Below are 15,499 nucleotides of genomic sequence, written 5' to 3'. Positions count from 1 at the left end.
TTTATTTAATCTGCTTTGCCTTGTAAAAACATGTCTGACACACCAGATAGTTATCAGGGATCTGAACTATGGGTATTTTACAGTTCAAAGCTTAAGTCAGCGGAGCTTAAGTCCAGTCCTTGAGAGCTACTATATCTAAAAATTGCAGGATAGTAGCTGTCAAGTCTTCCTTGGATAACATATAAGGATCTGCTCCATCACATCACAACTTTTTCATGGTTTTTAGTGATGAACTTGCATATAAACTTTGAAAATACTCAGATGTCTTGCATCTTTCTTATACAACATCATGGATTTTGGTTTATGTGACCACTTTATTTTCTGAAGTAGGTGAAAGTCACAGCTGAATACAAGCATAGTTGCAAAATGTCCATCTTAAATGTGGTAAGTTGAAACTGCTATCAGTCTAGGCGTATAAATTTTAAACTTGTATTTACGAAATTGCTGGTGAGGCATTATGGGAAATTTAGGCTTCAACATTTTGTGGCCTAAAAATCCAGAAAATTTTAATCTGGATGTATTTAGCTCTTGTTGTATCGCATTTAAAGTCGATTTATTTATTAAGATGATCTTTAATAACATGTAGGAACTTGGTCCAGTGGAAACAAGTCTGTACAAATGTTTTTGTATGCAGAAATTAAAAATATTTCCCATCGTTCCAGGTGCACCTGATGAACCCTGAGAACGTACCAAAGCCATGCTGTGCCCCCACCAAACTTCACGCCATCTCAGTGCTCTACTTCGATGACAACTCCAACGTCATACTAAAGAAGTACAAAAACATGGTGGTACGTGCCTGTGGCTGCCACTGACATCACAGAGAACTGGTCGCTCTTCATTGGAAGATGGACAAAGTTGACCTCCTGTGGACTTCATGTTCCTCAGCCTGAAAGGAAATGTCCACTGAAAGATTATCAATGGTTTCTGTTTCAGTAATCAAGGACAACTCTGAAAAATCCACCTACTAACCTCGCTAACAAGGCAACGAAGAGGAGACTGATGCAAAAATGTTATTACAAAGCTTCACTCTGTTGCAGTGTTGAAACAGCTTTTCTGTTAGCTGTAGACTGGAGCCTTCTCTTCATGGGTCTGCAACCAAGTTGGTGACTGTATGTGTGTGGAGGGTGGCACTAATTAAGGTGTGTGTAAATGCCTTACAAGCTACTGCACCTATGCGTCGCTGAGAGGGTGCGGGCTAAACTGAATTGTTGCTGGACCAGAAGGAGCACTGCTTTCTTTTCCATCTACTTTCCAACAAAATAACATGGCATCAGTTCTAAGATTCAGTTTATTGATGTACAACTTCTCTGTTGACTCGATTACCAGCTCAGATGACAGAAAATTTGTGTAAATGGTTTGAATCAAACAGGAATATACAGGTCCAGTTTTCTTTTTTCAGTGCAAATATTAACTCAATCCAAGCGAGTGATACATTGGAGTCAGTACATCCATATATCCTTCCTCTTTCCTACAGTTTTCTTTCTCAAGCCATATTTGCTTTCTCTAAATATAATATGGACTGAACCAGTGACCACAGGCTATTTTAGTAGTGGACTGCTCCAAATAATCCCCCTCTGTGTCAATATTTGCCAGTCTCAGGCTGAGCTGCGATTCACCAGGCTGGTTCAACATGATGCATGTTGTGGCTAAACTCCTGTTTTTCTTCAAAGAAGTGAAGAATACAGCCCTATCCCTCCAACATACCACAAATGTCCATTTCCATGTTGCTGCACTCGCAAAGCTAACAAACTTTTCCAGCCTTGACAGCCCGTCAAGAGATTGTGGAAAATAATTTTGCGAGTCAAAAACAACCAGCGGGACAGTTTCTGCCATCTTTCTGAAATTAGCCTTTTGCTTTTATTCCAAACTCAGAGGATAAAATTATGTTGATGCATGTAACTGTGAGCTTCCAATGACTTGGAATCTTTTAGAGAACATATCTGAATGAAAAACTAATATGATTAAAATACCTTACGTGCCTAACTGCCCCTAAATTACAGAATATACCTCCGGTAAGCTGCTGTTTACATTTGTGATCATGTTTAGACTGTTTTTTTTTGTAAATACTTGTACATTCTCAGCTTATTTATTGCACCTTTTATCAAGAAAAGATAAATAAAATCACCTTATTAATGGGCAGATGCGAGAGAATGAAAAACTTATTTTTGAAAAATTTATTAGGAAATCTCATGTTACAACTTGCCATTATTCACTTTTTGTACAAAATGTGTGGGTAGTGCACAACGGCAACCCATGATAAAAGGAGAATGAGGAGAAATCCATCACTGGAGTTCCTCAGACCATGTGCTATCCATAAAAACTTTTACTGACAAAAAAAAAAAACAACTGCTGTGTCTCTGACTGTTTGTGTACCTGGACCAGACAATAAATGGTGGCCTGCATCACGCTGCGCATGTTTTTCACATAACCTGGGTCAAAGAGCATCTGCACAGGTGGATGTAGTTTATTACACTCTGCTTCATCACACTAAAAAAAACAGCAACGCTGTGGGAGATGACACTCCTTTAGCTGATTTATTCCTGACAATTAAACACATTTTTTGGTTTGATTACTTTTTTCCAGAAAGCAGGCAAGAGTATCTTTCCAATCCAGTGGTTCACGTGCTTCAACTAACAGACTGGAGCTCTTACTGTCAGAATAAAGAATCCTGAGTCCAGAAAAATCAAATGATATGGACCCACAGATGAATCTGATTGACAGCCACAAACATATGGTGGTAGCTCGTCCACCTGGCCCTGAGCAGCTGCATGTTTGACCCTTTAATACCTCTTCAACATGGGCCTAGCCTGATGGAGATATATATATATATATATATATATATATATATATATATATATATATATATATATATATATATATATATTATATAGGATCTGTTTTAGACACATTCCAAAATGAGCTGAGTAAATCTGGATCAGAATTGGGATACATTTTCAAACGGGGCAGCATGGTCCAGGCCTGAGACTGAATCTTAGATGGCGGATAAAGCTCACACAACGTCACAGCTGGAAATGACTCAGGTTTTTACCAGTTCTCATCCCTTTTATACAAGCAACAAGAATCTGGTCTTCATCTGTCAAAAAAGTCATCATCAGGATGGTGTGATGAGTATGCCTCCACCACGACTTCTTCTACTCTGAATGGGTGCTTCCCTGAGAGTTAAGTCAGATAAGCCATCAGCGGTGTGGATATAAAGTACTCGCAACCTCACAGATGTGCGCCAACTTTTTTTCTTATTTTTTACAGCCTTTTTAACAGTACCGCAACATTAACAATCAAACAACAGATTTAACGTATAAATTTAGAACAAAAGTCATGTTTTATTTTTTTAAACCAGAGTTCCACCTTTTAACAAACATTACTGTGAAAGAAGTTTTTGGTTGTAATCAACTGAGAAGTGCTTGCAGTGGTCGTCAGGCTTCATTTAAAGTCCCAACCGAGGTCACAGATTCCAGAAGAATCTAGTTGGGCAACAGCAATGAGAAATACATTCACATCCCAAACACAGTTATTCTGTCAGTAAAAAGAAAAAGAAAGAAGAAGAAAAAAACAGGAGATGTGACCGACTGCATCAGTCCATCATTGTCTGACTCCTTCCTGAAGAGAACCGGAGTGGAAAGTGAGACGGAGATCTGGCTGCTGCAGGACAAAGACTTGGTGTCCTGCTGGCCAGATGTGCAGAGTGGGTGAGTACGGTGGTGGAGAAAAGTGAGCACCGACCAACCCCGTTTCTACAGCTCATCTCTCGCCTGCCTCATCACAAAGTTGTGCAAGCTCTCCAAGTCCCGCCCTGCGTGATGCTCGTCGCCCTGCTCGCCAGCTCTGAAGATGATCAAGGTGGGGTACCCTCGCACCTGAGTAAACAGGAAAACAGCAGGGGCTTTATTTGCTTCAATATTAAAACAATTATGTCTAAATGAGGAAATTTTAAATAAAAATAAAAAAAAATATATAAAATCCTCTCCACTCTATTAAAAATAAATTTTTAAATTGTAATGCAAAATAACATGGTTGTTGTCTTGCTGTGTTTGAAGACACCTGGATAAGCAGCTGACAAACACTCACCAACTGCTTTATTAGGTCTACCTGTTCATGCATGCTAACACCAATATCTAATCAGCCAATCACATGGCTGCAACTCAATACATTCAGCATGTAGACATGATCAAGACAGCTTGCTGAAGTTCAAACTGAACATCAGAATGAGGAAGAAAGGGGGCTTTGAACGTGGCATAGTTGTTGGTCTGTGTGCCAGAAACTGCTGATCTACTGGGATTTTCCACACACAAAATGACATATGACTCAAATAAGCACTGGTTCCAACTGAGATATGCAGAATAGCATCTCCAAACACACAACACGTCCAACCTTGAAGCAGATGGGCTACAGCAGCATGAGACCACACTGGGTGCCTCTCCTGTCAGCTAAGAACAAGAAACTGCGGCTACAATTCACACAGGCTCACCAAAACTGGACAATAGAAGATAGAAAAAAAGCTGCCTGGTTTGCCATTAAAAAAAAAAAAAAAAACATAAAAGCATGGATCAATCCTTGCTTGTATCAGGAGTTCAGGATCAGGAGTGGTCTAATGGTGAGGAGGATATTTTCTTGGCACACTTTAGGCCCCTTTGTACCAAGTGATCATGGTTTAAACACCCCAGCCTACCTGAGTATTGTGTCCATCCCTTTATGATCACAGTGTACCCATCTCTGATGGCTGCTTCCAGCAGGATAATGCACAAAGCTCAAATCATCTCCAACATGACAATGAGTTCACTGTACTCCAATGGCCTCCACAGTCACCAGATTTCAGTCCAACAGAGCACCTTTGGGATGTGGTGGAATAGAAGATTCTCATCATGGATGTGCAGCTGACAAATCTGCAGCAACTGTGTGATGCTATCATGTCAATATGGAGCAAAATCTCTGAGGAATGTTTCCAACAGCTTGCTGAGTCTATGACACTAAGAATTAAGACAGTTGTAAAGGTAAAGAGGTCAAACATTATACTAGCAAGATGTACCTAATAAGTGACCAGAGTGCTTTTTGTTTTAAAGGCTTCCGTAATGCTTTCATAACTACCTCTTGCCTCCACGTGAGTACTTTATTGGACATCTGTAAATTCCAGCTACAGAAAACAACTTGAATTTCACTCACTTGAGCAGCTGGTATCGTCATAAAGCTTGTTTTTGTCCAAAGTTAAACTCAGAGTGGCAGCTAGCGATTCTACTATCAGCCTCACTCTTTGATTCAATTTCAAGTCTACAGACATTTTTGGTGAATTTGAATGAAGACAAGAAGTCCGTCTGTTTCTAACTTCTCAGTATTAGCTGAGGCCTTTCATCAAAGCATCACACAACGCGAGCTGAAAGTGTGTGAACGCCAGCATTGCTGGAATCTGCTTTAGGATTTCAGTCTGTAGCATCTAATTGAAGCACATGCGGTTGTATTACTTTATGGCTGCAACATAAATCCTCATCTTTGTTTTATTATATGCAGTTTCACATACTTCAGTCAGAGTCAGAGGGCAAAGTGTTCTGTTTTATGGGCATATAGTGTGGATGATATCCAGGTACACTTACAGAGTACTTGTTGCAGAGCGTGCGCTCAACAGTGCAGTCCACTTTGGCAATCTTGACATCAGTGAGGCCGGGAAACTCCTTCTTGGAAAGATCCTCCCATGTTGGAGCGAGATTCTTGCAGTGGCCGCACCTAAGCAGCAGGGAAACACAAAAGTCACATGGTTTGGGGGAAAAAAAAAATATTAGAGATGCTTATTATTTCATACTGAAGAAATCATTAACAGCTGTTGCAAACATTCTGAATCAATTTAAAAGAAAAATTATTTTGAATCTTCACAGGACTATTTGATGATCTTACCACGGAGCATAGAACTTGATAAAGGTGAAGCCCGTAGCTACGATCTCATCAAAGTTGCTCTCCGTGAGGACCACCACATTGGACTGCAGACAGACAGGGGACAGAAATACTAACCTTAAACTGCACGGATCCACGTTAGCTCAGCATTAACTGTTGCAACTGAGAGTTTATGAGTCATGTGCATGATTTAGCATTAGAGAGGAGAGACTTTATCAGGGGATTTGCAAAGAAACACCAGCCAGGATCAACAAATAAGGAAAAAAGGTAGGTATTCAGTTGTGCAAACATGCACATGTGAAATTTTGGCATCATTCAGCAGGAAATGGCTCACCTCACAGAAAACAGTGTTTAAGCGGGTATCAAGTTCTGCGATCTAGTGTATGCAGGCGGTCCATTACAAGGAAACATGACTGATTGTAGCTGTAACATAACATCAGTCATCCTTTTTACAGCTGCTCGTGCTGATTTCTAGCAAAGGTGCCCATAAGAACAATGAATGAGTCTGAAACCTCTAATTGTGGAATTAAATGCCTGCTGAGCATGGTGCTGAGCAGGGAGTCAAGACTCTACAAAGAGCCTGATGGATAACATGTGTGATCATTTTTGTGTGCAACTACACCACTGAGGTCATAGCACTGGAGGTGTATGCTGGTAGCTGAAACGAGCCACATTAATGCATCACTAAAAGTCAGTAAACACATTAAAGGATTCTTGTATTTTATCATACGCGTGTGTCTGTGGTGCACACCAACCTTTGCTTCATCTTTGGCTGGCTCTTCAGTGGGGACCTCATTTTCTTTCTGCTCCTCTTTTGGCTCCTCTTCTTTCTCCTCTGTAAGCGCAGCCTTCAGCTGGTTGTCCACAAAGTCTTTGAAAGAGTCCAGATCTCTTTTTCCTTTGTACTGTTCTGTCTACAACAGACCAACATCAAATATAAAAGTTAATAACTCAATAACTCAAGTGTTTCTCATACCATTATATTAGACAATTATCATCAAAGATAGTTTAATCTTATTTTTAATATAGCAACAGATGTCAACAGAAGTCATTTCAGGTTCCCTCTCCTCTGGATCAGGTTTATTTTTTGTCTTTTCATAAAAAAAGTCTGTTATTTATCTGATTTATGCCACATTGTGTCATAGCTGCTCTCTGTATCGTACAGAGATCTCTGCCCTGGTGCCCACTCAGACATGTGCATGCGCACACAGGTGAGCACATTCCCACTTTGTCAACCACCTAAAAATCAGACAAAAGTACGAGCATTTTTTAAACTCTTCTTGGTGGTGATGATAGAAACATGCATGGATAAACAAGCTGGATCTACCTGTAACTTCAGAGGAGTATTGCAGCTTAAACTGGATCCAATATTATTTTTAAGTTTCTACTCTATTATCTAAGATCTGAACTTTAAGAATATTTAGAGTAAATTCGCTGAGTAAAACCATTATCATTCACTTCATCAGGACATTTCAGAAGCTGAACTCTTTTTGTTCCTGTTGCTTTATGTCACAACCTTTCAGTCAATTTGAGGAAAATTAGTTTATGATGAGATGTGACTTCACAGCTGTGTGTCGCTCTTAAATTATGTTGTCATTATCACGTCTTATATACACACTGTAATACTGTACATCTGAAAGTAAAGGGGGTGGGAAATTTTGCCAAAAAATTAAATCATAATATTTTTCTACCTTTTGGTTAATAAAGTTTTCGTGAAACACAAAAAAAAAAATAAAACAAAGCAGGTGAGGGACAGCTGGGTAAGGCTTGGTGTAAGGGTATAAAATAAGGGTACTTATTTCAACACTACACCAGGTCTCCTGTGAGCGCTTTGAGATGTGGGAGGGGCCTACGGCAGCCCTGCTGCTCATTAAGAATAAGAATGATACTTGTTTTCATGTCAGTCTCCAATAAGACCCCAAAAAGTAGCTAAACCTGTTGCTAGTCGCTTTTTTTTCCCGCTAAAAGGGTCTGAATACTTGTTAAATACAGCCACAGAGTCGCTAAGCTGGCAACATTGAGCAGCAATGGCAGAGGGTTTACTTCCAGTATCTGCCCATTTTCACCTTCGGAAGCAGCAGAAGTGTGCGCGTCTTTCGGGATGTGATAAAATAGCAGTGAATTACAGAAAAATAATTTTAATAAGAATCCATTTTTGTCTATATTACTGTTTTAGTGATTGAAGCTGAAATCAACATTCTACATATTGCAAAAATATATATTTGCTTTGCTCTGCCGTGTTTCTCGCTGAGCTGAGATCGCCTGTGCTGCAAAGGCTGAAATGCAGTTAAAATGACATCATCGCGCTGGAAATGTGTGATCATATAATATCATGACAGTACATTTTCTATTGGTGTAAAAAAAAAAAAAATCTACTGGTATTATTGTGAACGATACGATATAGCACACACCAAGTGGGTTACCTGTTACAGCTAGAGAGTTCGTGAACCTGCATGATTCAGCAGAGCTAATTTTAAGGTTGCTGTGAAACAAGCAATCTGTAGGGATGAGCTTTTAGAAAAACTGAACTTTTCTTACTTTCTGTCCATTATAGAAGAAGAGCAGCGTTGGATATCCTCTCACACCGTTCTCAGAGCACACCTCATAATGCTGCGTGCAATCCACCTGAGTTATAAGGAAATAAACCTGTTATTCAACAAGATCGACAATGCAAACACAGATCCTGTGAGGTGTTGAACAACCCAGCATGCAAACATCCTGTTCTGTCAGGCAGACAGCAGGATAATCAAACTAAGGAGAACAAATAGCTCTGCGTGTGAAATTTCATGGCGTAACATTATCTGTTCTGAACAACATGGACAGGACAAGTCTAATGACCCACCTTTCCTATTTTTACATCGTCGGTGTGCTCAAAGGTGGTGGCCAGCTGTTCCCAGGTTGGTGCCATGGCTTTGCAGTGGCCACACCATGGTGCAAAGAACTTAACGAAATGGGCACCTGAACAAAAGAAAAATTGAATCCAGGTCATGAAACCGGGCGCAGAAGATAAAACACCATATTTCTGTTTTAATGTGACTTCAGATTTTTTTTATTTGATTAATGAAAAAATTTTGACTCTACCATGAACTCAACCCAGCCTGCTGTAAATGAAAATATACACCTCTTTCAGATTATGTGCCACTAATTACACTACATTTATTGCAGCACTGTTTCCAAGATGTGAAGGTGGGACCTATAAACACTTTCTAAAATGTTTATGTCATATCCTGCCTTTTTTTTCATATCCAAACAAGAATTCATTTATTTTTCTTCAAAACCAAAACATTCAACTCCAGCAGAGCTTAAGAGTCGTAATTTCTCTGAGACAGTTATCCTGATCGCTGTTTATTTTTCTGACAATCCAGAAACGTGATGTGACAGGACAGGAGGGTTTTACAGTCGCTTCGTGTTGACAGACTCTGTGGATTGTGGCACATGCACTGTGATGAAATGTCAGTTATGTAAATCAAGGCAATGAGGTGTTTCCATTCTCTAATGAGGGATGCAGAAATGCTGCTTAGTGTGGCTGAAAACTGAAAGAGCATTCAAAAACTGGTACAAAACAGAAACTGACCATTTGTTAAGGCAGGATGCAGCTGAATCAACACACAAGATGAGGTTACCTATTAACTTATAACCACCTTTTGATGAAGCATTAAAACATTTTTACCTTTGGATATATGGTCCTTGAAGTTGAGGGCAGTGAGCTCATACATGCCCTGTTTAGGCTCTGGAGCTTTAGGAGGCTCCAGCTCGCTCTCTGGTTCCTGGAGGTGCAACCATGAGCAGCATTCTTAATCATAAAAGCACCCGTTTTAAGACTTGAACTGATAAATGAATGAACATAACTCACTGAAGGCTCCTCCTGGAGGGTCTTCAGCATCCATGTCTCTAGAGACTGCAGATCTCTAGGACCTTGGTACTTAACTGCTTCCTGGTCTGGCTTAAATAACTTCAGTCTGCACATAATAAAAACAATACAATGATTAGTAGCATAATGCAAGTTAAGCATCTTCATATCCTCAGATCAGGTACAGGATCAGGTACTATTTAGTTTAAAAAAAAAAAAAAAAAGACGGTCTGTAAATAATTATTCAGTGATTGCTGTGTTTGCAGGTGAGAAGTCAGCAACATCAAAAATAAAAACGAGAAAAGGGCTCATTTTGGCAGAATATTTAACTACATCCAGGTCAACGTGCCACATCTGTCAATCAATGATGAAAACTTTACTGTTTTTATTTTACTTAAATGCATCAGTAAATTTCCTCCATTCTGTTACAGTTCTGTCTATTAAAGGTGTTGACCCAAAAAGATTCAAGTAACAGCAAAATAATTAATTTGGGCAAATAAGTACTGACCTTGAGCCTTAAATATAAACTGAAATAATGATTTGCCTCAGTCATTATCTGTATTCATGCACACTAAATCTGTACTACAGCTGCTTTTTCAATTTAACAAAACCTTGCTCCACCGCCACCCGTTTTCAGGTCTGCTGGCTTAGCATTAAACAATGGCTTCTCACCTTTCTGCTAACTGCGTCATTCCATTTAGGATCAATCCCAACTCCTGCAGTAAAGAGCGCTTTTTCTTGATCACCCAGTCATTCAACCAGAGTGTTGGGAGCCTTTTTGAAAGTTATATGAGGACAACTTCTTGATCCAGAAAAGAAAAACAGAGGGGTAGATCTAGTGGATCTAGTATGGACCGTCCGCATTTCCCTGCCTCCTTCTTTGAGAATGATACTTGTAATAAAAAGAAATCTCTTCTACTCGAGCCCCTACACCAGGCTGACTGTGTTACTGGGACATATGAATGTTACACACCTGGTTGTGATGTTTGTATTCGCTGTCAAAGTTGTCTTCTTTATGATACACATGGATGTTAAATCTACCTCCTGGTGAGCGTTCTTCACCAGGCTGAATTTTGTTAAGGGTTTTCTTTACAAGAGAGGATCTTATCACCACCTACAACCACTTACTTCCATCTCTGAGATCACTCACTCTTTTTCTCATAAATCAGGTTTTTGTGGGCCTCTTTCAGCCTACATTCATTATATAACTGTAACATTATCTCTGCAGATCAATTTAAATAACTAATTAATATAAACTGATATGGCCAAGAAATAAGGAGGCTTGACAGGTGACGTTACTGTGATACTTACGTAGGGTAGCCTCTAACACCGTGGACGTTGGAGCAGAACTTGGTGTCCTGAACGCAGTCTACTTTGACCACATATACTGGTGGGTCATTCATGCTGTTGTATTTGTCTGCCAGTTCGTTCCATGTAGGCTGCAACCTCTGGCAATGGCCACACCTGGACACAACAGTGGTAAACATGGTTTATGTACAAGGTAACAGCAAACTCAGTTAAATTAAATCAATCACATTGATAAATTTCAACCTTTTGGAACACTTTAGGTCTTGAGGACACGTACAGTATATTGATGTTATCAGCCAGATAGAAAAAATAAGAGACATCTGATTTTACATGTTTCACTTGTCTCTTTAAGGTGAAGCTAAATATTAATTGGCATTTTAACAAATGATTTACTTCTTCATTATTATCTATTTTGTGTTTGTCATTTAAATTGACCAGATGCAAATTCTGAACATGCAAAATCCAACTGATTTGTATTTAAAATTAAAACAATAAATAAATAAAAACATTTGTGGATCCATTCATTTTGAGGCTGTCCCTTTTCTTTCTTAAACTGAAATCTCCTAATATTTACATGATTTATATGTATGTAGATTAGATTATACCAACTTCCAAAACCAACTGAATGCAATATAGCTGCAAAAATTGCGACATAAGTCATATTTAGCAGCTGATGATAATATAAAGTAATCTGACCCAAACAATTTGTGTCAATGGCCAAAAATAAAAATATCAGCGACAAAAATCAGATATTTGAGCTACAGGCTGTTCAGGGCAAATGCCAAACATCGTATTAAGTTCAGATTATATTGTCAGTGACTATAACACCTTCCATGTATGACGCTGCATAAGGTGTGCAGCGGTCAGCCTTTAACACAAATACTTTAAAATTGTTTCCACAGTAGTCTGGCGTTATTTTCTGCTCACCTTCATGTTGCATTGTATGCATTAACAAGTACTTCTGGAGGTCCGTGAACCCCAGTTTTAAAACTACTGACATAACATTAGTCAATCAGTGTGTGCCACGTAAGCGCAGCTACCCCATATATAACTTTGAATTTCTCTTGTGTTTCAGAACACCGCCATTACATATTAAGACTACAATGTTAAATTTATGACAACTGAAAAGTTTTTTAATTAACTACCAAAGCTGAAAGCTTGCTAAGACAATACGCATCAAGACTTATGTAAAAAGAACCGTTACAATCCGTTAAGCTGCTACTTGGCTAAGCTAGTTAGCAGCTAAGCTAGCCGTACCGGCTTTTAAAAGGAATGAGCGACGTACCCAACTGGCTAGAGTGCTAACTAGCTTGCTTGCTAATTCACCGGTCAAGTGTAATCAGACTTTAACAGGAAGGGTTTTACTTCTGCATGCGGTAATAAATGCTATTTAAGACACCAAGTGTTATTATCAGCAAGTTTATTTAACTTTATTTTTTTTAACAATTTGCTAACTAGTTACTTACCATGGGGCGTAAAACATGACAAAGTGGGGTGCCGTTGGTACCGCTTCGTTGAACATTTCCACCGTGTACGTGTGTTTGGCATGCTCATCTTCTGAATCAGCGTCGCAAAACACGCCAGTAAAGAATAACGACAAATATAGAAAATAAAACACAAAAGGTGTATAATTCAGTGCAGAAGCCATGGTGAATCTCCTATGCGAATAGTGTCCCTGCTGGTGTAAAAGGACTGACTTTCAACGAGCACGCCCCTCAGTGTCTTCACTTTAAAAGAATGTAGACTCTGGATGGGACGCGAATAGATGGAGATCATTGAATTTGCATTGGAGCATACTGTCACAATGTTGTGTAGATCTGTGGCTGCCGGGAAATGCTTTGCAGCAGTTTTCAACACGACAGGTTTAAGGACTTGTCATTATGTATGCTTATTATAAAAGATTTTGCTGGAGAATATTACTAATTAAAAATAATAAATTACTGCTTGTAGTGTTGTATGAACAATTTCTTTCAAGTTTTAAAGTATGTTGATTAAAAAAAAAAAAAAAAACATATCTCTCTTTCTTAATTTCAGGTCAAGATCTGCTTTCATTTTTAATGAGCCCATGAGTTTTGATGAAGTGTCTTGTACAAAGCAGCTATGGAGTTGTATTAGCAGAATGTTTGGGAAAGTCTTGCTGAAATGAGCAAATTCCTACCTAAAACAGACAATGGTGGAATGTGTTCCTTTTTACGGAAACTGAGAGCAGCCTAATAGGCTAATATTATTTTTATTGTCATCTTGTGATAATGGGATAATTTATCTTGTTATCTCGAGAAAACTACTTTATTTTGTAAAGATCACCTGATTAACAATGTGTAAGATTTATTGACATCTAGTGGTAAAGATGGGTATAGAAATTACATCAAATGCCAAGCACAGTTGTGAATGGACAGGGACTATCAGTGGCCAAAATTCTTCCAGACATAAACATATTCTCATCTGGAAGTGGATCCAGTGGCCTCAGGTGTACTGATGAATGCACTACAGGTAACTTCTTCAAAATTGTATACATGTGTACTGTCTTCTTCTATGTGCATTTAAAGGGACGTTGTGTAACATGCTCTGTTGTTAGAGCACCCGCTGCCGAGAGCCTCTCCCCGTCCCAAAGCACTCACAGGTGGTCAGTCTCACAGTACGCTTGTGCAGCAGTTGCAGTCAGAGCAGCAGAGAGGAGACCCACACCATTTGCCGTACACACTGAAAATGAATTGTGCAAAGCTGCTACTGATCCTGCTTTGGCTTACAGCGGGATGTAAATGGAATTGTTTTTCACTGTCACACTAAAATAAATAATTACATTTGACTCACAGCCTCAATCACTTACCTTGTCCATTGTGTGTGCGCTCCTCTGTGACATAAGCTAAACATCTACCTAGGTAGCTCATCATGTGTTAGTCTAAACTGTACGCTTACAAATACAGAAAGGAGTGGGGCTCAAACCCTGAATTCAAAGGCTGGCTGAAGCCGTTTGGAGACGATACGCTAGCATACTGCCTGTCTTGTAAGGATGGTTTCTACGCCAAACTTTGTGATAAAAAAAACACACGACCACTCAAAAACATACTCAAAAGGCAAAGCCTTATAACAGTTTCACCCAGAGCAAGCTACCATTAATAATTGCAAAAAAGGCTGAAGCCACCATGGCATTTGCTATTGCTGAACACTGTCCAATGCTGGCATGTGACCACATTAGGAAAGCATGTCAAGCTGCTTTCTCAGACTCCACTGCTGCTACTCACTTCAAAATGCGCAGGACAAAGTGCATGGAAATGATTAATGGTGTTCTAGCACCACTGAAAAGGTTGGTCGCAGATGTGGGTGACCAGCTTTTCAGCCTCCTCCTCTATGAGTCCACAAATGTAAGTGTTTCTAAATACCTGGGGGTTGTGATTAGGTACTTTAGTGACACCAAACACACAATTGTCTCAACATTTCTGGGGTTGGTTGAATTGGAAGGAGGCGATGCCTGAGCTGTTGTGGCTTTCCTAGAGAAGTGTTGTCTCAAAAAAGAAAAACTCCTGGGGATAGGGACTGATAACCCCTTGGTTATGACAGGATTAACAATGGGGTCCATACAGTGCTGAAGGAGGAGTATGGCCTCAAAGATCTGGTTCTTATTTGCTATGTGAGTCACTCTCTGCAGCTTGCTGTAAGTCATGCATCCAATGACACCATCCCTCGTAATGTGGAGTACTTGGTATGGGAGACTTATAACTGGTTTTCAGTGTCTCCAAAGCGCAGGGAGGCCTACAAAGCCATATATGAGACCATCGAATGTGGGGAGAAACCCTTACAGATAACCAAGGTGTGTGCCACATGTTGGCTCTCCATTGAACCAGCGGTTTAATGCATTTTAGACCAGTGGGAGGCACTTAAACTGCATTTCATGGCCCTGTGTGAAAAAGTGATTGTCCTCTATGCTTAACAACTGATTGGGCCACCCATAGCAGCAACAACAGCAATCAAGCATTTGTGTTAACTTGCAATGAGTCTTTTACAGCGCTGTGGAGGAATTTTGTCAAAAAGGCACGACAACATAGATCAAACTTACGCTGTGGGGGAAGGTGAATGTAATTAAAATGGTTGTGTCTCCACAGTTCAATTATACCTTAATGATGCTACCTGTCGTTCCCCCTGCAATATTTAGTCAATATGACACATTGATTAAAGAGTTTCTGTGGGAAAAGAAAAGGCCCAGAATTAAGCTGGCTAAATTATGTGCACCAAGAGACAAGGGAGGTTTGGGGTTACCGGATCCAAGATTATATTACATTTCTTTTGAGATGGCAAAACTAGCTAAACTTTGGATGGGACAGTATGAATTGGATTGGATTATTATCGAAAAATATTTATACTCCCCCTTCACACCTATTGAGTGCCTCTCTCAGAGTACGGGTAGAACTACAAACCCTGTCATATTACACTCACAGGACGTCTGGA

At 39.6% G+C, this 15,499-nt stretch overlaps 2 protein-coding genes across 2 annotated transcripts in view; one reads left to right on the top strand and one right to left on the bottom strand.

The window, feature by feature from the left end:
• Positions 1–2,402, top strand: part of bmp6 (bone morphogenetic protein 6) — a 57,487-nt gene extending 55,085 nt beyond the window's left edge. The window contains exon 7 of the mRNA XM_041967633.1: positions 663–2,402. Coding sequence (XP_041823567.1) covers positions 663–812 — 150 coding nt within the window. The 3' untranslated portion in view covers positions 813–2,402. The remainder of the gene's footprint in view (positions 1–662) is intronic.
• Positions 2,403–3,321: 919 nt separating this feature from the next.
• On the bottom strand, positions 3,322–12,762 carry txndc5 (thioredoxin domain containing 5). Its single transcript, XM_041967634.1, has 10 exons — positions 12,523–12,762; positions 11,060–11,212; positions 9,752–9,857; positions 9,569–9,665; positions 8,741–8,856; positions 8,437–8,523; positions 6,654–6,812; positions 5,902–5,984; positions 5,604–5,733; positions 3,322–3,875 (listed from the first exon to the last, which is right to left on the bottom strand). Exons 1-10 carry the CDS (start codon positions 12,702–12,704, stop codon positions 3,753–3,755), a joined length of 1,236 nt encoding a protein of 411 aa, XP_041823568.1. The 5' UTR covers positions 12,705–12,762; the 3' UTR covers positions 3,322–3,752.
• Positions 12,763–15,499: the final 2,737 nt, after the last annotated feature.

This window comes from Melanotaenia boesemani, chromosome 18, assembly GCF_017639745.1.
Source record: "Melanotaenia boesemani isolate fMelBoe1 chromosome 18, fMelBoe1.pri, whole genome shotgun sequence".
Lineage (NCBI taxonomy): Eukaryota > Metazoa > Chordata > Actinopteri > Atheriniformes > Melanotaeniidae > Melanotaenia > Melanotaenia boesemani.
This window is presented reverse-complemented; position numbering and strand designations above follow the sequence as displayed.